At 37.8% G+C, this 26517-nt stretch overlaps 2 protein-coding genes across 8 annotated transcripts in view; both read left to right on the top strand.

The window, feature by feature from the left end:
- Positions 1 to 26517, top strand: part of Igfals_6 (nyctalopin) — a 213783-nt gene that overhangs the window by 52563 nt on the left and 134703 nt on the right. For 3 of the 7 annotated variants that reach the window (XM_054233264.1, XM_054233266.1, XM_054233263.1), the window contains one exon: positions 16913 to 16978. The exons of the other annotated variants lie outside the window; for them this stretch is intronic. The gene's annotated coding sequence lies outside the window, so the exon portion shown is untranslated. The remainder of the gene's footprint in view (positions 1 to 16912; positions 16979 to 26517) is intronic. 7 annotated transcript variants of the gene reach the window in all.
- Positions 11436 to 13393, top strand: LOC105210753 (cytochrome P450 6a2). Its single transcript, XM_011181892.3, has 2 exons — positions 11436 to 12830; positions 12899 to 13393. The coding sequence occupies exons 1-2, from the start codon at positions 11735 to 11737 to the stop codon at positions 13321 to 13323; spliced, it is 1521 nt and encodes a 506-aa protein (XP_011180194.2). The 5' UTR covers positions 11436 to 11734; the 3' UTR covers positions 13324 to 13393.

The following is a 26517-nucleotide window of genomic DNA, read 5'->3' on the forward strand; positions in this document are numbered from 1 at the left end:
TCTGTATTTGCATTAACACAGTTCGCTGCGCGGTTGCTTCTGCTGCCATGCTTATCTGCTTAAGTTTAAGATAATATAGATAATTGTAACAAGAGTGAGGTTAAGGAAAAGAGGAGAGAGAGGTGATGGTCTTGGATAAATGGAGAGCTCCGCTGAAGTGAAAAGAGGAAAAAGAGTTCGCTGTAGGAAATATGGCGGGCCTTAAGGGTCACCCCTCAACCACCAGTAAGCCATCCGCAAAACTACCATAGCTACCCCAGCTACCGTTAATACTGCCATTTAGCCTGTCACGTTTCAACAATTTTATATTGTTTTAACTTTCAAATAATATTTTCTCTTCTAAAACCACAAAAAAAAAGAAAATACAAGAAAAACGTAACAACAACATTATGAAAATGAGAATTGAAAGCAACACTGTTAGTCTGCATTAGTTGTCTTCAGCGCCTGAGCTTCGTCCGACAATGCGCCGTCGTCATATAAGGCACCTCGCGCTCTCGCCTTTCTTCGCCGCCGCGTCGTTGGCAGTCGCGCGTCATTGTAAATTTCTAAAGTGCGGTCTGTTTACACATAATCTAAAATGTCAAGTGCCTTTCAAGCTACACAATCCAAAAACGTTACACCGCTGCTCTCTATCCCAAGCACTGACTGTACATATTATCTTGGTTCGTGGCCGCCGCCCCCCTGTTCGCGAGGTGCTTAAGTGCGGGCATGGTGTTTACATTTTTATCTGCAGTCATATCTATGAGTACATGCGCTCTGCCTGACGCCGTTGAGTGCTGCGCGCATTACTTGTGTAAACATTCAAAGGTTTTAGACACAATTTCCTTGTCATTCAACTCATCTTTGGGTCTCTTCTTCACTCGCTGCTTGGCGGTTGCTGAGGGGATTTGATTTTTCACTAAGAAGAACTGGCAGGTCACCTAGAGGAATTGTGAAGAGACGTGTTGTCATCCATCTAACTCACTGTCCGTTCGATGGAATACTAGAACTATGCGACAAAAAATTCGTTTGATGAAATCAAATTAGATCTTTACCTATCGTGGCTCTCAGCACAAGTCCCAAAGTACGATATCGTGTTAAGTCTCTCAAGCATGCAAAGAAATCTAAGATGATTCAAATCTAAAAGCTGGTGAAAAATTAGTCGGTGGAGTCCACATAAGAACGGCTTAAACTTAGTCAAAGCGCAGTATAGAATATAGTCGCCGAAATAGTTTTGTTATAAACCCCGTCATTAACTCTTTGAATTCAATACCACTATAAAACTATAAGATATAGTCTTTCGAAGGTGATGGGTTCATCCCTCCTACGGACGAGCTCTGCAGTTAGGAAAGAAGAAATGCAAAGTTAATGTTTTGATAGACATCTCTGATATGTTGGTTTATCTGTTCTCATAAACTCAGACTCCGGATGCGCTCTTTGGAAAATATTCCCCAAGTATGTATTTCTGTTAACATTTCCGTTGACTGGCAATTAAAGGGAATACTTCGTTTGGTCAAACCAATTGTTTTATATGACTATTTCTTTTCATTGTTATCACAGATCCATTATTGGAAAGCTCTAATGCAGAGCTCCGGAGCTTTGTGGAGACCAAGATGCGTAGGGTTTCTGTATTTATTTTCATTGGAGTTGGTGTAGAATTGTAATAACCTCTAAGTACTAGTTGACTTTATTTGATCGATCTAAAGTTATATATTTTCTCAGCTGCGGTTAGTATGCGTTAGTCTCATATAAGTCCGAACTGCATTCCATATACTCGCGGAAGTGACCTGCTAAAACCATGAGTAAACCACTGCGAAGTAAATTCTCTTTCATAAAAGCCAGCATTGCTAGCTTTTTATTACCGTACACATAAATTCCCCGTCGCCTCCAGCTTAAACCTCCTTCCGCATTCAACCAGTTCATCTAATACTTTATGTATTACCTTATTTTTACACGTACAAAATCAACAGTCTGACATAACCTCACTTAACTACAAAGGTTGCTTACAGTAACTCGGTTCTATTATCACCCATCCCACATACTAACTTAGCCACTTTCAACTCTTTCGTCTGTTTGTTTGAGTAGCCGTTTAAGCGTGTTTTAGCGCCGGTTCCAACACTTGAGCACTGCAATAGCTTTACATGTCTTCCATCGAGTTCTGCTCAGCAAAATGCCAACAGGAAACAGAAGTCACACGTTCAAACTCTTTACCTTAGCTTGACTTTACTTAACTTGCCACAACCGTGTATCAACAACGTCGAAACAGCCCAAGCTCAAGAAGATGAAAGGAAAATAAAAGAAAGGTAAAGAAAAAGAAGAGCAAGCAAGCAAACAAGTAAACTATGCACCTTTAACATTTGAACAGCCTGAGTAAAACTGCCGCGGCGCTTAAGTCCACACATCTTCTTAGTTTAGTTCGTTTGTAGCTTAGTTCGTCGTCGTTGTTGTCACGACGTTTAGGCACCTTTTAGTCGCTAGTTTATGGCAACTTCCGCAAGTTAAGACCCTCGGGAGGGGGAGCAAAGAAAATACAGAAAAAGTGTAACTTGCAACTTTCTCGTAGGAGAACACTTTGTTTACCCGCCAGAAATGAGAAGTTTCCGGCTTTTGTCGCTTCCTTGCAATAAAAGCGCCGAGCACCATACACAGACCCGTATGTGTTGGAGAGATCAACAACTTTTAATACACTAAACACCGTTTATAATATGTAAGTACAAGTGTTAGGCCTCGGTTATTGGTGTACTTTTCCTTACTTTTTTCTACTTAGCAAGTTTTCAACGTGTTTTCCTTGCCATAATAGCTGTGTAAAGTCAACAGTGTGGTATGTGTGTACATTTAATCGCCTGCGTCAAGCAAACATTATTAGCTGTGGCTCCTAAATATGAGCACTTTGTTGCATGATTTGGTTGGTGTGGATGAATTAACCTCACTTTACTTTAGAAAACGGTTTGCACTTATTCGCTGCTTCGACAAGAAATTGCTTTAATAATAATAAAGAGAGAGAAGTAGGCTTCTTTAGCTTTGAAAAGGATATGTGAGGCAGGAGATGAATATATGAGGAATATATATGAAAAATGATAAACTATGAGGAATTCTTGAGATCTCCTAAAAGTTGTGAATAATCTTTATTTACCTTAATATCAGAAATGCAGTTTTACATACCTAAGAGCTTCTGAAATCTGGACTTAAAGCTCTTAGTTTAGTTTTCAACCTCATTTTTCTTTTCCAACATTTCTACATTTTAAAGTTCTCATACTAAGGCTCTACTTGTAAGTATAACCTAGATATTCAACTAAGCTTCTGAATACACTTGTTGTGTACTGAAAAGATATATTATAAAGATTTTCCAAAACTAAATAAGTTAAATTGAGAAAATTAATAGATTTTCAGAGAAGTCTACATAAAAATGACAATACTCACTGCGTTCGGATATTATCTGGGAAGTACCTACATCCCAATTTGTATTAAACTAGATGTTAATTTGGTATAGATGCCCCGAACATTTATGTTAACGAACGAACGATTTTAGGTTAATCAATATAAGATCTGACTATAGCTCTAAAGACCTTAAGTTAAGATCCTTAAATATTTTTGTAGTTCAAAGATCTTCAATGATAACATGCAAAATCATTCTTAAACACTTGTGAGGTTCTTTTTGGAACCCTAAATACGAAATTCACTCAATGATGAAATTTCTATGTATTAAGTAGAAAACTTCGTCGATTTTTCTGATTTTGTCTGATGTAATTAACAAGCGGAATTTATTTTTTTGTAACGAGATATCTTTAATAAGTTTGTCTGAGTTGGTGGATCTTCTTTAGAGTGTATATTAATCTTTTTTGGAGACAAGGTCAGACCTCCTTAATAATGTCAGTATTATTCCTAACATTCTCATCACTTATGTTATTGCACAATGCTCTCTCACGTACTCTACTCTCTCTTTCTGGAACCAGGAATTACTTTAGTTAGATTTAGATTAGATGTCTGAAAGAACATGGCAAGTGCTCAAAGATCCGAGCTATGGTTTATCAAGTTCGAAGTAAGCATTTCAGAGACTCTTAATGGAGTCAATTGTTATTGTAAGAACTTTGCTAAAACTATTTCCGCTAGAAATTCGTAGAAAATTCTTACGATTTCTCGAGTATTTTTAAAGAAAAAGAAAATAAGTAATTAAATAGAAAATGTCACATTTCACTATCAACGAAAGATATTTTTTACCACAACTCGGTTGAGCATAAAATTGCATGTGTCAACTTTGTGAGTGAGAAATTCCACATCCAATTCGAATGAGTTTAATTGAATAATTACAGTTATGTTCAACCAGCAATTAATCACTGTCGTTTGATATATTTCTTTATTTATACATACATATATATGTATATGTGTATGCATGTGTATATAAAAGTGAGCAAAAGAAAGCATAAAAATGTAGAAATACATTCATATATCTAAAGATTGACAACAGCTTCCTCCAGGAAGTCCACTTATGCATACAAACATTTTGAGTGATTTTCCTCTTCTGGTAAATAAATATTGTAATTAATCAATGTCTAATGTCTATGTAGTTGTGGTATGGTGAATAATAGAAACCATGAAAAACGGAGAAAATTGCATGGAAAATATTTTAATTGAAATTGTTCCGAGGAATTTTGTTTGGTCAAGCCATTAGTTAAGTGAGAATAAATATTTCCAATAGAGTGGAATACATATTTTTGGGAGGAGAAAATGAACAATTTTCATGTAAAAATAAATAAATTCTAATATGTAATAGTGGTTTTAGCTACCTCATAAAAAAAGAAAAAAATTGCATCTTGTGTTTTTACAAAATAGTTACCAACTAGTTAGTTGAAATTTAATTACATTTTTATTATGCTACTAAAAAATTAAAATCAGCAATATTATTTAAATTTTTTTAACTAGTTCGCAACTAGTTACTTTTGGACCGGTTAAAAACTAGTTTTATATTTGATATGTTACCAAAAAATTGCAAGTTTGTTTTCGTTTGCACAAAAAGTACCCATAACTCTCGCAATCATTTAATACAGGTGTATATACCGCTAAGTACCTACTTTGTTAGCATTCTGACTCATTCAGCACCTACAGCGTGCAGTTCAACACACTAATTCCACAACTTTGCTACATCATGATGAATGTTCATAATGGATGAGTGCATGTGTCAAGTGGCTGTCAACTTAACAGCGCAAACAACCACATATTCAAGAAAACATACAAAGATATTGCGTTACAATAGCGCATATGTAGTATAGCTAACACGCAATTGGCAGCGCGCTACTTACATTCTATATCATTATTAGACACCTAAACTATTCTATTATTCAAAAAAACTGAAGAGCCAATCATGCCCAACTGCCAGAGTCTGTCTCAGGAAATCGTTACTGCGTGCTGTGTGCTGCGTGATTAGCTGTCATAATCATCGTGGATCATTTTGTGTGAGCATGAAATCAAATTTGTCACTTGTCTGTCAGTTTATGCCACACGTTGACTGAGTATTTGGGAAAATAAATAACCAAATATTAAGAATAACTTAATTTCGGCAAATGGAAAGACACGTGGAGCAGCTATTGAAGCAGCTACAGAAAGAAAAATTGATTTAGAGATAGCAGAAATTCGATGAAGAATGAGAGAGATGATTAACAAATGATTTATCACGAGAAATACTCAAGTGAAGCTTAATCAAGCCAACCGCAAACGTTCTGCAATGACTGTGTTTTGTCCAATTCAGTGTTACTTTGTTGACTCAATCGTACTCAAGTAACGGCGTGTGTGTGCTAAGAATTGTACAACTAAATTATTGTATTTTTATACTTGAAGTCTGGATATGATTTTCTATTGTATTGCCAGCGGAAGTGTGACGTGTATTGTGTGGCAGTTGACAATGCTGTGATAACACTAAAGTCCAGCGAATGCTTTATTGGCGAGTGAACAAATATGAGTGTGATATTAGGGTGGTAGGAAAAAAATGTTGTTTTATAAATGATACTAATGTGGTTGAAAATACTAAATAAAAAATTGGTTAAATATGATTGTTGTATTAGGGTGGACCTTAAAGATTTTTAAGATGATTTTTATGCTAAAATCCAGCTTAAATCGAACTTATGTCATCAAAATTATAAAATAGAGCATGTTAATATTAATTAGAGATGACCAAAGGAGCAAAAAATATAAATTTCTTGCGTATTCATAAAGTAATCTGAACTTTAATCCCTGTAAAAAATATTTTGGTTTCTCCAATTGGTTAAAAATTGTATCTATAACAACTATAAAAAAATTGTCATCAGGATTTAAGTACCACTTCAATAAGGTCATACGGTTATAAAAAATTTCTTTACACATTTAAGCACCACCCTAATGCAGACAAATATATATTGGGGTGAGTAAATCGAAGCTCTAGCACTTAAACTATATTAATCTATAGCAATCGGACATAGTTATATTGAGTCTATATATTATAGACAAATCGTCTAGAAATGACAATTGCATTGAGCTTTGTGATAAGAATTACAAGAATTAATATATGTGTGTGTGTGAGAAAAGTGAAAGGAATGTCAATGAAAATGAAAGCATAAAAATTGAGGGAAAATGTTTCTGAAGTAATACTATATCTTGTTGACCTTACAATCGCTCGTTTACACGCGTCACTCTCGCAATAAAAACAACCACTTGAAGTGGCAAGCGGAAAGCTAAACAAATATACTCCATACAGCGAAGTTAGCTTACGACAGTTCAGTCAATATTAGTTGAATCATGTCAATGTAAAAGATTAAAAGTAAATATGATGTAATAAATGGAATAGATTTATTTTTACACATAAATTCTCCTCTTGGAGGATGGGATCATGTGTAGAAGTTCACGCAAGTGAGGAAAGTTTTTGATTGTCACTCACTTGGGAGTGGCCAGAAACGATTCTTCTCCACATGGTTCAAGCAGCTCACGACTTCCGGTTTTAGACCAAGTATCCTCTGGGTAGCCAACAGACATCCGTTTGAAGGCGAGCTAAAGTGAGAAGGCGAAGCCCGCTTATGCGGTTGTGCGTAGGGTTTGGGACCCACCACATAAAAACACCCCCCAATGAAAAATCTACGAAAGCCTCGGATGAGACACCCCCCTTTTGATGACGACCCCTGCAAACGTTTTAAGGATAATGATATAAGGGCATGCACCTGGAATGTCCGGACCCTTAATTGGGAAGGTGCCTCTGCCCAGCTGGTTGATGTCCTCATACGACTTAAGGCTGACATCACCGCCATCCAAGAAGTGCGATGGACGGGACAAGGACGGAAGAAGGTGGTTCCTTGTGACATCTACTACAGCGGCCATATAAAGGAGCGCAAATTTGGTGTTGGATTTGTGGTGGGAGAGAGACTCCGTCGCAGAGTCCTGGCATTCACCCCAGTGGATGAACGTCTAGCCACAATCCGCATCAAAGCGAGGTTCTTCAACATATCGCTGATTTGCACCCACGCCCCAACGGAAGAGAAGAACGATGTGACCAAAGATGCTTTCTATGAGCGCCTAGAACGCACCTATGAACGCTGCCCCCGCCACGATGTAAAAGTCGTGCTTGGTGATTTTAACGCCAGGGTGGGTAAAGAAGGTGTCTTTGGCAACACAGTCGGAAAATTCAGCCTCCATGACGAAACATCGCCAAACGGCCTGAGGCTGATCGACTTCGCTGGGGCCCGAAATATGGTCGTCTGTAGTACCAGATTCCAGCATAAGAAAATACATCAAGCTACTTGGCTGTCTCCTGATCGAAACACGCGGAACCAAATCGATCACGTTGTGATAGACGGAAGACATGTCTCCTGTGTTTTAGACGTGCGTACGCTCCGAGGACCAAATATAGACTCGGACCATTATCTGGTCGCAGCGAAGATACGCACCCGCCTCTGTGCAGCAAAGAATGCCCGTCAACAAACACAAGGAAGGTTCGAAGTCGAAAAGCTGCAATCGCAACAGACAGCCACGAAATACTCTACTCGACTTGCACTCCTGCTCTCTGAGAGCACTCATCAGCATCTCGGTATAAGGGAACTGTGGAACGGCATCTCAAACTCACTGCGTACCGCTGCAGCCGAAACAATTGGTTTTCGGCAACGACAAAAAACAAGCTGGTACGATGAGGAGTGCCGTCTCGCAGCGGAGAGAAAACAGACTGCCTACCTCGCAACATTGCAAACGACCACAACACGTGCGGGATGGGATAGATACCGAGAGCTGAAGAGGGAAGCGAGACGCATTTGCAGACAAAAAAAGAAAGAGGCCGAAATGCGTGAGTACGAAGAGCTTGAGAAGCTGGCAGACAGAGGGAATGCTCGAAAATTTTATGAAACGAACGAAGGTTTCAAGACCGGAGCATCCTCATGTAGAGACCAAGGTGGTAATCTGGTAACCGATGTCCAGGGCATACTGGGATTATGGAGGGACCACTTCTCCGAACTGCTGAATGGCAGTGAGAGTACAACACCAGGAGATGGCGAACCCGATCCCCCAATCGATGACGATGGAACAGATGTTCCATTACCCGACCATGAAGAAATTCGAATAGCAATTACCCGCTTGAAGAACAACAAAGCAGCGGGGGCCGATAGATTACCGGCAGAACTATTCAAATACGGCGGCGAAGAACTGATAAGGTGCATGCATCAGCTTCTTTGCAGAATATGGTCGGAAGAAAGCATTCCTGACGATTGGAATCTCAGTGTGCTCTGCCCAATCCATAAAAAGGGAGATCCCACAATCTGCGCCAATTACCGTGGGATCAGCCTCCTAAATATCGCATACAAGGTTCTATCGAGCGTATTGTGTGAAAGACTAAAGCCCACCGTCAACAAACTGATTGGACCTTATCAGTGTGGCTTTAGACAACTGACCAGATATTCACCATGCGCCAAATCTTGGAAAAGACCCGAGAAAAGAGGATCGACACACACCACCTTTTTGTCGATTTTAAAGCTGCTTTCGACAGCACGAAAAGGAGTTGCCTTTACGCCGCGATGTCTGAATTTGGTATCCCCGCAAAACTAATACGGCTGTGTAAATTGACGTTGAGCAACACCAAAAGCTCCGTCATGATTGGGAAGGACCTCTCCGAGCCGTTCGATACCAAACGAGGTTTCAGACAAGGTGACTCACTATCGTGCGACTTCTTTAACCTGATGCTGGAAAAAATTATAAGAGCTGCAGAGCTAAACCGTGAAGGTACAATCTTCTACAAGAGTGTACAGCTCCTGGCGTACGCCGATGATATTGATAGCATCGGTAGCAACAACCGCGCCGTTTGTTCTGCTTTTTCCCGCATGGATAAGGAGGCGAAGCGAATGGGTCTGGAGGTGAATGAGGACAAGACGAAATATCTCCTGTCATCAAACAAACAGTCGGCGCATTCGCGTCTTGGCTCCCACGTCACTGTTGACACACATAACTTCGAGGTCGTATATAATTTCGTATACCTGGGAACCAGCATCAACAACACGAACAATGTCAGCCTCGAAATCCAACGCAGAATAACTCTTGCCAACAGGTGCTACTTTGGACTGAGTAGGCAATTGAACAGTAAAGTCCTCTCTCGACGAACCAAAATCAAGCTCTACAAGTCGCTTATCATTCCCGTCCTGATTTACGGTGCAGAAGCTTGGACGATGTCAACATCAGATGAGACGACAGTAGGAGTTTTCGAGAGGAAAATTTTGCGCAAGATTTATGGTCCTCAGAACATTGGCAACGGCGAATACCGCAGACGATGGAACGATGAGCTGTACGAGTTATACGACGACATTGACATAGTTCAGCGAATAAAAGGACAGCGGCTACGCTGGCTAGGTCATGTTGTCCGAATGGACGAAAACACTCCAGCCCTGAAAGTGTTCGATGCAGTACCCGCCGGAGGAAGCCGAGGAAGGGGAAGGCCTCCACTCCGTTGGAGGGACCAGGTGGAGAGCGACCTGGTTACACTTGGGATCTCCAACTGGCGCCGAACTGCGAAGGAGAGAGACAGGTCGCGCACTATCGTCGATTCGGCTATAACCGGCTAAACGGTTGCAACGCCAATCACATACATAAATTCTTACACTGTGCAACAAATTGTAAATAATTTTTAATAATTGTCCTTGACTCAAATAGTTTCACTTTCTACTACAACTAAATTTGGAATAAATAATTTAAAATTTACCTCAACAACATTTTTTAGACTTAATAGTACAAGTAGGTACATATTCCTAAATTCACTAGTTCGAACCCAGAATATTTTGCTTCGACAATCTGATATCATATTGTTAGAAAAATTATTATTTCGAGTCGGGTCTCTAAAGTTCCTTGGGATAGGTGGACTTCTCTTCAGAGTCCTCTAAATAAAGTCACAGGATCTTGCAGCCAAAAGACTACGCAAGGACTCAGTAATGAATACAAATAAACCTTAAAGTAGTTCTGATAGATTATTAAATACTTCGGTATACTAGTAACGATCGCTAGCCAATTATATGGGATGTGGAGATTCCTCTTTAAAAATCTTGTCTTTTTAATAATCCAAACTGTCTTCTATTATGTCTGCCAATCTGAAGAGATATATTGATCATAAATAAATTATTATTGAAAGCAATATATTCTGGATACGATGCTCGGTAATAGATATTTAATTCGAAAATCAGCCAACTTTCTATAATGAATCCTATCCTCATCGAGAAAGTTTTTTTATAACCGACAATAAATATATGCTAGCTACATTATATATACAAAGTTTAGAGTACTAATCACAAACTAGTTAATTATAGTTTTGTCTTTCTCTAGATAACTATATCCGCTGTATCAGACAATAAACTGCAAAGTCATAATGAATGCATTGAATTTTTGCACAGTCATTAAATACAAACATACATGTATGATTGATACTTTAGAGCTACAAGTTCCGATAAAAACCGCATAAGGCAATGCCAACATTGCGGCTACAAAGCTGAGAGCAAAGTGCAAATACAAGCGAGGCTGTATTAAGTGAAAGCCGCGCATAGTGAAGAGAAGCTGATGAAATTTAGTTTTAAAATAAATAAAAAAATATAAAAAATAATTGTAAAAAAGTAAAAATTGAAATTTCAGTTTTTAACACTTGTTTTAGGCAATCAAGTTCTAAAAATATTTTTTTCGAAAAAAATATATATCAAGAAACAAAAATATTAAAAAAAAATATCATATTTGCTTTGTGAAATTAGTCCCATTCGCACTCAAAATATTTTCAAATAATTTTTAATATTTTTTTCACAATAAACTGATCGCCGTTTTACTCCCGTTGCCACTGTGTGCCCAGCCTAATTCAGTATTTACAATGGAATGTAATTTTGCTTAATTAAAATAATAAAAACAAAACGCCTCGTATTGTACTTTATCGCGTAATTCGTGTAATATGCCCGAAGCGCTTACAATTCGTTATCAATTCTAATAAAAACAATCGTCGCGGCGAACGCGAACACAGTGCAAAAAGCTAGTTTTGCGGCATCGCATTTGACAAAACAACTCGTGTGAATTCGCTATTTTGCGCTAGCTAGCTCATCAACCTGTTCGCGTTCGCTACAACAGCTGTTCTCCGTTAGTTTGTCCGCGAACGTAGGTTGGAGAGTGCGCGTCAATTTTTCGCGCGTAGTGAAAGAAAATATATTGAAAGCAAAGCTTACTTTAGAATAAAAGTGCAAATAATAAATACAAAATATAAAGGAAGTGATTGCAAAACAAAAACAAAACAAAAACAATGGCGTTCTTATCGCTCTGGATACCAGTGTATCTCTTCATTGCCGCTGCGTCGCTACTCTTTGTGTGGTGGCGCAAGGGGCTCAACTATTGGGCGGAGCGTGGTGTGGTGTATGACAAACCCTCGCTGCTCTATGGCAATATGCGCGGTGTGGGGCGTACACAAACGCTACGTGACCCCTTTCAGAAGTTCTATCAGAAATATAAAGATGTAGCGCCATTCGGCGGTTTCTATTTGTCGCTACGTATTGCCGTCGTGCTCTTCGATTTGGATTTGATCAGGAATGTGTTGGTGAAAGATTTTGCGAATTTCACCAATCGCGGTGGCTACTATAATGTGAAAGATGATCCGATTTCGGGACATGTCTTCAATTTGGACGGCACCAGTTGGCGGCACATGCGCGCTAAACTCACGCCCACCTTTACATCGGCCAAAATGAAATATATGTTTCCGACAGTCGTCGCAGTAGCCAAAGAGTTCGTTAAGGTAATGCAGCAGGAGACGACAGCGCTCGCAACGACAGACGCATCAAAGCAAGGCATTGAAATAAGAGATCTGTTGGCGCGCTTCACCACCGATGTGATCGGCAGTTGCGCCTTCGGGCTCGAGTGCAATAGCCTGCACGAACCGAATACGGAGTTTCGTGTGATGGGCAAGAAAATCTTCTCCCAACGGCGGCATGGACGTTTCGTCTTCGCTTTCGCACAGGCTTATCCAAATTTGGCGCGCAAGTTGGGTATCAAAATGACACCCAACGATGTGAGTGAATTCTTCCGCAAAGTAGTACACGACACGATCACATATCGCGAGCAGACTGGCATACAGCGTAACGATTTTCTCAATCTACTGCTGGAGCTGAAGAAACAAGAGAATGGCTTGAGTTTGGATCAAATCGCTGCGCAGTCGTTTGTGTTCTTTATCGCCGGTTTCGAGACGAGTTCGAGCACAATGAGTTTTGCACTCTACGAGCTGGCGTTGCATGCGGAAATACAAGAGAAAGCGCGCGCTGAGATTGAGTCCGTGTTGGCGCGTTACGACGGCGAGATAACATATGAGGGTGTGCGTGAGATGCAGTATTTGTACCAGATATTTTGCGGTATGCTTGCGGTTCTCTGCGTAATTATTGTTTTTTAATTATGTTTTGTTTTTTTTTTTTTTCTCCAGAAACTCTCCGCAAATACTCGATTGCCACGATTACTATGCGCAAAACAATGAACGATTATCATGTGCCGAATACAAAGCATGTAATCGAGAAGGGTGTCATCGTCGTTATACCCATCGATGCTATACATCGCGATCCCGCAATCTATCCCGATCCGGAACGTTTTGATCCCACACGCTTCGAACCCGAAGCAATAGCCAAGCGTCATCCCATGACTTGGCTGCCATTCGGCGAGGGTCCACGCAATTGTATTGGCCTGCGTTTCGGTAAAATGCAGGCAATGGTCGGCCTGGCCTTACTACTGAAGAATTTCAAATTTACACTGGCTCCCCAAACGCAAGTGCCGCTCGAGATGAAAATGGATAGCTTTGTATTGAACAGCAAAGATGGCATTCATTTGCTTGTGGAGCCGATTGCTAGCTCGTAATTCAATAGTATTTTATTTGTTGTATTTAATTTTTAGTATTAATAAATGTTTAATAATTAATATTCACAAAGCCTTTCTTTTTTTCTTTCTGCTTTCGCTTACGTTATTGGTTTTGTTTTGTTTCATATTTAAGTGGCCTTGAGCGAGTTGTTCGCATACACTTAAGCATGTCAACTAGTTTTACATATGAATGAGTTGTAGAATTGTAGTGCATAGTGGGTTAGAGGAGAGGAAAATGTGGGAAAAAAATTAAAAAGTTAAGAAAGAAATCAAAAATGAGATGATTTGAGATTTATGAAAGGACTAAATTAAAACAACAACAACGAAAGCATTAGTTAGAAAGTTTAATAAAATTAGTCTCTTATAAACAATAGTCCTTACAATGGAATTTCAGATTACATGGCCAAACTTAAATAATATAAAATGGTAAACTGACAACACTTCAACCTCTGAGAATCATGGAAAGTCTATTTTTCTAGAAATTCCCTTAGGCCCCAACTAGTCCTTTTAAAGAGGCGTTTATAATATTTGGATCCCGCAACAGGAAAAAATAACATACAATTCGAGTTTATTTTCCCCACTTTCGAGTTCCTACTACACTAAAGTCTCCACTGTCCTCTGCACGGTTTGCCAGGTCTACACTGACATTCTATTTCGATATTCGCCGATATATGGAAGTCTCTACGAGGCTAAAACACACGAATGACCCCAGTCACAAATGTACTACGAATTTCAACATTATTTCTGAGGGATGACCTCAGCTCATGATCGTAAGAGTTCTCCAGAGCCAAATTTGAAGTTTTTAGATACTGTCCGATATGCACTTTGAGTTGCTGGCTTAAATAGTTGCCATAAACTAGGAACTTTCTTTAAAAATCACTATGAGAAATATGAAACCAGAAACCAGAACCTTTTACGACTGTCAAGTGCTCTAAAGTAAACTCAGAGAGTTTTCAAGTGAGATGGTAGTTATTATAAAAATTTCAATGAGGTAACCAGCAAAATATATATTTTTGACCCCAGTATAACTGTCCTCGAACCACTGTTCACAACCAAATTTACATGCACATGTCGGTGGCAACTTTAAATTATGCAGAAGCCAACAAGTTTATTTCGTTTGCACAATCTTCTACAACGACTTAACCGGCAGCACACTTACTACAACTGAGCAAAGGGCATACGAACCCAGGCAATGACCAAACAGATTTTCGGACACTGTGACTACCGACGTCAGCAGAGCGGAACTCATCAACACCAGCATTGTGAGACGAAGTGAAGCTGCTGAACTGCGCTTAAAATGCAGTATACATCCAAGTGTTGAAGCAAAGCAAGCGGGGGGCAAAGGCAGAGTGTAGTGTTGCTCTTAAAGTGATGGCTCAAGCTTTGCATGAGTTGCACTTTTGTATGCTTTCCTCACCCGCCAGCAGCAGCTTGCACTCCGCACTGCTGTTGAATGCAACAATTAAACAATTCCGACACAATAGTTAAGCACACACCGAATTGCACTCGACGAGCACAACACACAATCGAGCTCACAACTTGCACGCACGCTCGCATGCATGCATGTGTCTTCGTGTGCTTACACACTTAGGCGTGTACTTATGCGCTACAGACATGTCAGATAGTGCCAAGTAAATTAAATATGACTATTCACTGAGTACAGAACATTTGTAAAGCAGATAAGTGCTGGAGTACAACTTGAATGCTGAGTGGAAGTGGAAGGCGGCTAAAGGGCGGGAGCAGGAGCAATATGTGCTGGAGGAAGAGTAAACGAAGTTGTAGATTACTGCGTACCACATTTGTTTGCAGCCAGCACAGTAGCTGTTGGCTCCCGAAAATCTCGTATGCATAGCTGGCAAATGGCAGCTGAAAGCTGAAAGCAAAGTGGAAATGAAATGAAAACAAGTTGTAATTTTCCGGCATCCGAAGTGCTCTGGGGATAAATTATGACATTTGTAGCATATCACACTGTAGTTGACTGAGATAACAACGCTCAGTATGTTGACTTGACTTGTTGGCTTAAATTCTGTTGAGAATGTAGGTAGAGCGTATGGCTTCGAATTTAAGGCAAAATGTTGAGCTTTGAAAGTAGTAGTGTTGAGGTTCTGTATAAAAATGCGTATTTCAGATAATTAAATCTCTTATTTCATTACAATAACTCGAAAAAAGTCCGGGGTTCTGATCATTGTGGCATTTTTATGGAACCCTATCTTCCTACCATGCTCCGAACCGAATTGCAGCTCACTTCGGTAATACCTGCACGTGCTACATACGGACATATATGATTTAGATAAGATCATATTAAAGATCTAGAAACCGTAACTTTAGGTTATGTTTTTACACAATAACAGAGATATAATTGGAATTTAGACTTTTGCTAGATGATTGCAGAGCTTTTGCTCCGATGAGTAAATAGTTGGAATTCGTTTGTGACCTACGCTAAGCTCTTTTATAGCAGAAATACCCTAATAGACTGATCCTTGACTAACGTTAAATGTATTCATATTTGTCGGTGACTGGAACCCAACTCAGATCCTTTTTGTTGTAAAAACCTCGTATTGCTCACTTCTTAAACGATGACTACCAAGGCTGTATCTTGAGATACAAATTTTCGAACCCTTGCTCCTTAATATCTTTAAATTTAAATACCTATAAGTCATATCCTCGGCCTAACAACCTCCGAGTAATGATTACATTTTTAACCCAATCGACTATAAGGTTTTTCTTAAGACGGATAAATATTCTAATATGTAAGATGAGAATAATGTATATAGCAGGCCTTAATGGGTTAAATAGTCTAAGAATCAAGAGTTTTTAATCTCAATAACTATTCAACACTATGCTTTTATACAAATTTACTATTAGTTGCCAACTTGCATTCTATTTGCCACTGATTACTGACTCAATTACAGCACTTGAGTGTTCTAATTTTAATATAAGATTAGACACAAAATAAGAACTTTTTGTTGTTTTTGTGTACATATGTATTGTAGCCAATGATTTCATTTTCATCTTCTTTGTTATAATATACACAACAACAATAATCCCCATTGCAAATGTTTGTAAAGGCTCTGTGTTGGTCTTCATTATAATAGATTAAATCTTTATGATGTCTAAATAATTATATACTCGTATAAATACTACAAACTTGTGTCTAATAGAAGATTTAGGCATACATATATGTTTGCAATCATTAAGATAACATACATAGTATATTCCAGATGTAAATTAACACCGTTTCTGCCATAAGCATTTGTAAATATTCTTTTTTTTTTGTTATCTTATCGGGCGATATATTAAGTGAAATTAGTGTAGTGATAAGATGGACTTTGAATGATGACTTGCATAAATGTATATTATGAGTTGCTTCATCTATTTACTAAAGAGTTCTATTTTAGGCATAGATCGAAGATAAAACCAGGAGAACAGCATCAATGTTGGTAGAGAGATAATACCTTTAAGTTTTTTACCTATAATATTTTTTATAAATTATTGAAGTCTTTATTAGTTCTAACTTTATTTCTCTAAACTTTCTTTCAAAATCTGTTCTTTGATGTTAATATATATTATTTTCTTCTTATATTTACAGGTATGTCATGCAACACAAGAGTTTTGATAAAATTAAGAACCTACTTCTCATAAAACTCTCCGATCGGTAAAAATAATATGCTGAAAATTTAAAATTTCATATGTTATATGACAGCTGACGGTTAAAACCTCTAAATAGCCTCCAAACTTTAGTATTTTTCAAATGATGTTTAGTCAATAATAAACACTCAACCATTATGACTAATTACAGCTAATTAAAAAAGACAAAATAATCACTGACATTTAAAAGTAATTACAAATATGTGTGATTACGAACGAAACAAACATCATTATCAATGAGAATGAATGCGGTGGTTGACTAATAACAACCTAATAACCGTTGACTAAAAATCATATGTGTATATACTTTAATTGGCTCAATGACTGACGGATAAGATCAGTTCGAAATATCACAAATCATTGCCAGTCTCAAATTATTAATTTTGGGAATTAATCAATGATTAATGACTACTAATTTAAGTTTAGTTTAGTGTTTAAAATCAAATAAAAGACAAAAGACTACTGACTAATGACTAAGTTTTGTATAACTTACTATTAACATCTGTTATCACTTACCAAAGACTAATAATAGAATATGATAAATATATCAAAAATATGACTAATAACTACTGACAAAAAATTGCATAATTTGTTGAATATCAGAATACACCCATCAAAAGATTTTGTTAAATGATTTTTTGGAATTTATAGAATATAGACCAATTACAATGATTTTTAAGATCATTTATCACTAGCCAATAACTAATAACTGCTGACTTTAGATTACATAATTCATTAAAGACAAAACCACTTATATTAGAATGAGATATCGGACTAAGAACTACTTATATCTAACTAGGAAATAAATACGTTTACGGAATTTTGGGTTCAAGTTAGATTGACAAGTGACTAATGACTGCTGACTAAAATCTCTAGTTTCTTTGACTGCAAAGAGTCTGAGAGAAAATAGTTGGCTTTATATGCCCAACAGCAGTAATAAGACCCTTTAAAATAATTATGGGCCATTATAAGTTAGGAAAAGCGGATTTGCCGAACACAAAATGTGTTTGAGACACGGCCTAACACCTGTAAGACCTGATTATTTTTGTTATATAGTGGGAGTAATTTTTGTTATTTCTCGAATATAACTCCCGACGACCTCATCGAAATCAACACTTTTTTCACTAATTTTACTTCATTTCCACTACAAAAGCACCGAAATCACTGCCAGTCAAACGACGTAGACACCAGTCAGACATCTTTGTTTCGTCGAAAAGCTTGCTGTTGTTGTTTGGACACAAATATATTTTCCGCCGCCACTGACGCGTTGCATTGTGGTTGACAATGAATTGAATTCAATATGTGAACGCAAATGGCAAAAATGTTTTTATGATGATTGAAATGTCACGCATGGATTTGGCGACGAGACGCTTTGTGACAGCCAAAGCGAATCTATGTATGAGTGCTTGCATACATATGTAGGTGTAAAAGAGCGCTATTGGGCGCTGGACACTAGTGTCATACTAGGAACATATATAGTAGAATCTCATTTAGTCATAGTCTGTGCGTCGTAAAAGCCGGCTGGCCTATCGGTCCGTCTGCCGGTCCACACAAAACACGTTCGAGGCGAGCCGCAACGAATGCAAGTGAACTCACCGGTTATTTCGAGGCGGTTTTGTTGGTTTTGTTGCATATAAATTGTCTAGCATGCCAAATGACAGCTGTAAATGAAGTTGGCCAATTGCCAAAGTACGGCGTGGCGGCATGCGAATTGCTTCCATGACGCGCATACACAGCTGTGCAAATTCGTATATACTTATATGTATTAAGCGTACTTTTTTTAGTTTTATTGTAAATTCTTCTTTTTTCGCCCATTTTCATAATTCAAAAAACTTCGCTCAATTTGCGCTTTTGTTCGCGATATTGTTTTTGTTGCTAGTGACTTGCCATACATATATAACGGGTGATTTTTTTGAGGTTAGGATTTTCATGCATTAGTATTTGACAGATCACGTGGGATTTCAGACATGGTGTCAAAGAGAAAGATGCTCAGTATGCTTTGACATTTCATCATGAATAGACTTACTAACGAGCAACGCTTGCAAATCATTGAATTTTATTACCAAAATCAGTGTTCGGTGTTCCGCTTTTTTATCGACAAATTTTGTTCAGCGATGAGGCTCATTTCTGGTTGAATGGCTACGTAAATAAGCAAAATTGCCGCATTTGGGGTGAAGAGCAACCAGAAGCCGTTCAAGAACTGCCCATGCATCCCGAAAAATGCACTGTTTGGTGTGGTTTGTACGCTGGTGGAATCATTGGACCGTATTTTTTCAAAGATGCTGTTGGACGCAACGTTACGGTGAATGGCGATCGCTATCGTTCGATGCTAACAAACTTTTTGTTGCCAAAAATGGAAGAACTGAACTTGGTTGACATGTGGTTTCAACAAGATGGCGCTACATGCCACACAGCTCGCGATTCTATGGCCATTTTGAGGGAAAACTTCGGAGAACAATTCATCTCAAGAAATGGACCCGTAAGTTGGCCACCAAGATCATGCGATTTAACGCCTTTAGACTATTTTTTGTGGGGCTACGTCAAGTCTAAAGTCTACAGAAATAAGCCAGCAACTATTCCAGCTTTGGAAGACAACATTTCCGAAGAAATTCGGGCTATTCCGGCCGAAATGCTCGAAAAAGTTGCCCAAAATTGGACTTTCCGAATGGACCACCTAAGACGCAGCCGCGGTCAACATTTAAATGAAATTATCTTCAAAAAGTAAATGTCATGAACCAATCTAACGTTTCAAATAAAGAACCGATGAGATTTTGCAAATTTTATGCGTTTTTTTTTTTAAAAAAGTTATCAAGCTCTTAAAAAATCACCCTTTATATATATACTATATTCATTTGTTATAATGCATTTTCACGCATCTAAAAGCGCCTATTGTGGTGTTAATAATGATAAACAATAAAAAAATATTCGCTGCTGCAGATAAACCATCCACCCACAGAGCATATATAGTATAATAATGAAAAAAAAAAAAAATTGTTCTCACAAATGTATAATAATCATATTGTTTGCAGAATGAGTAAAGAAAGACTGCGAAGAAGTTATCTTTTATTGTTTTATGAAATACCTTATTATATATACCATAAAATTATGTGTGCTTTATACAAGACAAAATCAAAGATTGCACTCTCGCTTATTCTATTTTACGCTTTCATTTGTAGTTGTAAAGGAAAATAATGAAAATCCGCAGCCAATAAATCTCCGAGAATATTTCCTATCCTCAAAATTCTTAAAAAATCTGCATCCGATAAAATGCTAAAGTCACTACATCCCTCCATCACCATCAAGATAATAGGAACAATTGACCTTCATACTTGTCTGACGCTTCCTAGAATCACTCAAATTTTTTTCGTACTATAGGTATAACTTAGTCTACTAGACGGACTACATTCCAACGATTCGAAAGAGATATTATTGCCTCCGTTAATTTCAACATTTATTTTCGGAATATACCGCTAGAGTAATTTTAGAAATCCTTGAAGTTTCAGCTGTCTAAACTGTTTCTCTGGCTTTAAACCCTCTACTCACAGAGTTTTCTTATGATGGGTTCATCCAAAAATCATTATATTTCCGAAGAAATCTATACATCATATATAATAAGGGAGGAGATTAAATGATCCATTGAATTCCATTATTTTTTCTGTTTATCTATTTCGATATTCTCCAGACTCCCAGCGTACGCATGTTGTACGCATGCTGCCAGAAAGATGGTCAAAAGTAGTAGCTTAGCGACGACCAATATTTTGAATAACAAAAAAAAAAGGCGGAAGCAAAGTTGTAGACCTAATAGAATTCTCGATAACGGTTTCTGGTAATGAAAAATTAAGATTACTATAGTATATACCCGTTTTTCAGCAAATTTCTTTTAATTAGAAAACGTTCTGGTTCGAGAGTTCTCTTAATTTGACTTATGAAAAAGCTTAATCCGTTGGTTGGAAAAATGTATCAAAAAATTCCAAAAGACTCAAGAATTCCAGAAATTAACTAAAGCTTAAACCTGTTGATATGGCAGAGATATGTTTCATAGAAACTTTCGTGTAAAATTCTTAAAGCTCACTTCACAAAGGACGTCGAAGAATATGTACGAGTTTAGGCTGATAGTTCCAAGCAGTGTTTGTACCGAAACTTAATGCTTGTAGAGTTGAAGACAAGATACTTTTGATGTTTGGGTTATTTTCTTAATGCATTCTTGTGAAAAGTAGAGATAGAATACCTATAGTGGAATTAAAAATGTAATAGACTTTAGTTATACTGTGCCACCAATCAATGATGTTGCAATCGAAATCACTATCAGAGTATTAATAGAAAATAGGTCTCGTCAATTTAAACCAACTGCTAATCCTCTATTTACAGATATAGCTTTCTAAACATTCAATTTCCAACTACTTAACATGTTAAATATCCCAGCAATTACCGCTTACTACTCATAATCATTCAAATTTATTGCTTTCTTCGCGCCTCTGAATCGCAAATGGCAAATAGAAATTGCACGAAATGCACAAGTAGTAAATAATGTTCAATAAATTAACTGTTTAATTATGCCGTCAATTGCATTGCCCCACTCAGCTGTAACAAATCACAGACTAACTTAGTGCGTCAAGAACACTGTGAATCACTTCACATTACCCAGACCAAAGTACCAATGCGAATGCGTGAACACATTAGTCTATCTGCCGGCGTATGGCATGCATGCTCTCTCTACGCAGGATATCTAATCGTGAAATCGTATAAAAAATGGCCCAGTTTAATGGCTGGAACTGTCACAACGAAATGACTTTATTTCCACCAACAGCAGCAGTTATACACAGCACAGACAGGCACCACTTCGGCAGCATAAAGCACTGCTAACAATACTAGTGTGTTATTCGTTTGCTGCTCGCAGGCAGTTTAAAAGTGGATTGTATTGCCAACAGCTACATGTTGTGCCGTGCACAGCCAGCATTGCCAGGCACAATGACTTGAACCAATAAATGGCAATTATGAATAAAAATTATTGGCCATCAATAAAGCGGCTTGCTGGCTGGTTGTCGATAGATTGAGTGCAGGAGGTGAAATAGCGAACGAAAAAGGTGTAAATGCGACAATGGATGCGAAGTAAATAGAGTATAGTGGGATGAAGGGAGTTGCTGAGAGCGCGCTACAGTCGGTGGCAGATAAATTTTAGAAATCGATAGTGTTCATATGCTTTGCTGAAGTCTTACTTTAAAATGTAGTTGTTTTTCAACTGCTTCAGCGACTCTTCCGAGCTTTTATGTTATTGTCTATAGAGCTGAATAGCTCGAAATATTGTATTCCTCTAAAAAAATTACTTCTCACAATTTTTCCATATGAATAAAAAAAGTATAAGTCATAAAAATTACTTTCGATAAACGTGGTGAGAATTAGAAATGCATTCAGCGAGTATGAATGAAAAAGAAGCATAACTGCAGCTCATTTTTGTAAAGCAAAGGCCTAAGAGATAAAGAGAGACATATTGATTCTTAAGATATTTATCTTTAACATTTATTTATTATTTATTTACTGTACTTCGAGAAGCAGGATAGTAATAAAGTAAGTGGAGCGACTGTTGGATATAGTACTTAAAAATTTAGCATATCAAAACTACCACTCCCACCCGAAGTAGCGCCCCGGTTTGCACTAATTTTTACAGCGCTTACCACGATTTGCTAGAGCGCGTCCGGTTGGACGCATTTCATTCGCGCCCGTAAAAGCATCCGCCAGTAATTGTACATAGTAAATTGTACAAATTATGTATGTGGCAGGCACATATAGTATTAGCTAGTTGCAACATGCCACATGCCCCATCTAATGCTAAACCAATTTTGTAGTCGCGTTTCATGCTGCCTGGCAGCTACATACGAGTATGCCGCCGCCTGCAACACAAGATCAAGACACACCGCGTGCTATATGCCACCAGCGGCAAGCATTTTCTATTATTTCCTCGTCGACTTTTTCCAATTTTACTCATTTAACCACAGCGACTCCTTAGCCGCCGATTAGACAAGCGGCTGACTGCCCGGTCGGTCGTTAGCTCCGCTGACTTGTGCGGCAATAGAAATTGTGCCGTGACGTTCACCTGAACTTTTGTGCCACAAGTGTAGCGAATTTTTGTGGCAAACAGCATAATGCTGCAACACACACACACTGAGACACATTTGTATGTATTTGAAATGTTTACACCAACAAATATTAAACTCGCTTCGTATCTTGCTCAACTCTTTTCGACTTCAATTTATTGCTTTCTGCCTCTTAACTAGCGACCGCAACAATTTTCTTTTTCTATGCGGCTTAAAGCTTTCCAATAACAATTCGGCGCTGAAACCGTTAATCTTTGAAGTGTAGCTCATAAATTGGTTTTGTAGCGAGTTTTGTTGTAGTTTCGCGACTGCGAGAGTTTCACCTCTTTCACATTTCTACATATGGTATGCTATGCCACATATATTTTACAATTTTACATGCAACAATTGTACAATTGGTGAGCCTTTTCCACTTTATTTCCACGTCAAGGAAACTCATTTAGTAACCAATAACTTGTTCAGTAAAATTTGGCCAAGATGAAGGTGTCAGTTGCTTCTCAAATGGGAATGTAATAGCTTGACCTGGATTTATTTCTCTCCTTTACCCCTTTTCCAATCTTCCTTTCTCTCTTTCTCGTTTCCTTCTATGATTTTGATTTGTTGGACTCTTCGAATTCCCATTATTCGATAATTTCCTCGAGAACCTAGCCTGGTAAGACCACGGTGATTCGAACTTTTTCGAGTTCCGATCCTTTTCAAATATTTTCGGATTATGTTTGTCGTGGACCTAGCCTAAAAAGACCTTGATTATTCTTGATCCTTTATGATTCAGGCTCTTGAACTTCCGATTCTTTTTAGTTGTTTCCTTGAGAACCTATTCTAGAAAAATCTTAATGAATCAGATTCTTTCGAATTGCGATTATTTTAAAACGTTTTCTAGAGAACTTAGCATAGAAAGAGCTGGTTATTTCAGATTCTTCGAGTTCCGATTCTTTTAAGGTATTTTCTCTATAGTCTTCTTTTCAGAACATGTGTAAAGACCTCAAAAGAACTGTAATACAGACTTTAAAGCATCTTATGGTTCAAAATCTCTTCACACTCGTTTAAATAAGCTATGATTCAGTATATATCCTCTTAAATTATATCCACTTAATGATTTCTATTAACTAGATACTTAAATAACTCACAATTTTGTTCTAATGCTCGACTAACCCACATTTCCTAATTTTTTTCATGTCATCCTTATCTATTCCCAAGTATGTAAACAATAACAGACATAGCCCACAGGCAACAAAACTTATCATATTTCAGCTGCTGAGAGAGGTGTAAAAGAGGCATTAAAAACACCATGAAACATATAAGAATATTCATGTTTATTTTCTCTTGTATCTGCTCTCGAAAAATATGCCGCCGTAGGCTGTATTAAACCAAAATTAACAGCATATAACCGTTATGTAATCAAATCAATATTGGATTACCTCAACGTGACCTTGAAGTTGATAATTTTAGCTTATAACATTTAGGAAGGAGGGGGAAGTAGTAGTTGAGAGAAGCAAATTGAAAAGGAGGTGAGAAGATGGAGGAGTATATATTTATTGCAGTTTCATGTCTCGTCGTTGCCGGGTAACACAGATATCGATACCCTTAAAGCTGACTAGATGGAAGCATATGTATGTATATTGCGTGAGACATACATATTAAGCGTTTTAATAATTTCCGCTTAATTGACTGGAAAGATAAAATCAATGGTATATGTACCATCTTCTGTGATATACACATATCTAGTAAAAAGAAATCCTTTATTTTTACATTAAATTCAGGTTTTATTTGGATTGATTAGATGTATGTGAAACGAGCACAATTCAGCTCGATAATTTTCGACATTTTAAACAAAATTTCATAATGCCACTATCTTAGAAACAATCGCCTCTATTGCCAAACAAATGGGAGAGTCGATTTTCATATGATTCCAGGTCAGCTTAGAGCTTCCGGTGGGTCACTGTAGATCTATGCGTTGTGTTCTGTTGCCTTAATGGAACCTACCTCCTCTCCTTTTGGTCAAAGTCGGCCGCTTTTGGGCGTTTACTTTCTTTAGATGGTTCAATCCTAGACAGTACATATCCTAATTAAGAGTTTGATTGTAAGGGGAGTGTCTTATAATAAATGATTATCATACCTTCTTGACCGCCAAACCTTCGCTTAAATTAATTGAAATTAACCAAAAGCCTTCCCAAACTCACTCTACCAATGAGCAACGTGGACTAAACAGACTCAGATGCAAATATCAGAGTACCGGTTTTTTCTATTAAACACAACAAATTGCCTGAACTTATTATTTTATTGGCCGCTGATTGCGTTGGTGGTTGATTGGTGGCACGCATAAATGGCATTCGATTGTAATTAAATTGAATTATGCACCAAATACAGCGCGACACAAAGGCAAAGCAAATAAAATTTAATGGATTGCAGCTCTCAAAGGACGCGCGCCACATACACATTTAGTCCAAGTAATCAATGAACACTGCATTTCAGCTTAACGCCCACTTTATTACGCATATGAAACCTCTACTCGCTCTTCTTCTCCCACTCTCTCTCTCTCTCTCTTTTAAGCATCGCACATAATTACAATGCATTTTAATTTAGCATTTATGGAGCGATTGCCGATGTGCCTTTGAGCACAAAAATGATTGTTAATTGAAATTTATCAACAACAAAAACAGCAACAATACATGCAGAATAAATAAAAAAGTCCTTACAGCGCTGCAACATGTTGCAAGTGCAGCATGTGGCATGCCACATCTGCATACAGGCGAGGGCAATTGTTCGAGGCAGGTTGCAGTTGTTTTTTCTTCTTCTCCTCTCTTTTCTTGTTGTTTTTTTCGCCTTGCTGCCAATTATTTATGCGTAAAGCAGTTGTAATAAATTTTAAATGACTTTATTCGCCGCGGATAAAAAATATTTAAATAACAAAAAAAAAAATTACAACAAAAATATATATTGCAACAAAATAATATAAGCATGTAAATTGCATGTTGCCACTACTCCCTGTGGTTGCTTTTGCGCGCCACTCTCACTTGCAGCATGATGTGGCAGTCAAGCTGTGATTGCATGCGGTACATCATAATCAGTGGCGTGCTTGCTCGCAGTACAGTTATGTAATTACATATAAATTTATATATATATTTATATATGCATATATACACACATACACCTATATACTTCTATATATATATATATATATTCCCTATATCCCAAAATTACCATTCAGTATTTATTTCTTATATATAAATACCATGTTGTTGTTGTTTTTCCCATACATTATTATTGTTGTTGTCGCTTTCCCTCATATGCATAATAATTATTGCTCAGCGTCATCCGTTCCATTTCGACCGTTTTTGTTGTTTCCCGGCACGCAATCAGCGCGCTTTGTGGTTGCAATCAACGCAGTGGTGAGCGTGTAATTTCGGTTGGCGATATTTTGCATTATTTAACCCATTGGTAGTGGACCGGAGAG

Source organism: Zeugodacus cucurbitae, chromosome 6 (genome assembly GCF_028554725.1).
Source record: "Zeugodacus cucurbitae isolate PBARC_wt_2022May chromosome 6, idZeuCucr1.2, whole genome shotgun sequence".
In the NCBI taxonomy this organism is placed as follows: Eukaryota; Metazoa; Arthropoda; class Insecta; order Diptera; family Tephritidae; genus Zeugodacus; species Zeugodacus cucurbitae.

What these genes read in the sequence shown, in the direction of transcription:
- LOC105210753 (XM_011181892.3), top strand. Translation starts at nt 11,735, where the DNA reads ATGGCGTTCTTATCGCTCTGGATACCAGTGTATCTCTTCATTGCCGCT. An exon ending in TTTGTACCAGATATTTTGCG is followed by an intron (nt 12,831 to 12,898) that starts GTATGCTTGCGG and finishes TTTTTTCTCCAG; the next exon opens with AAACTCTCCGCAAATACTCG.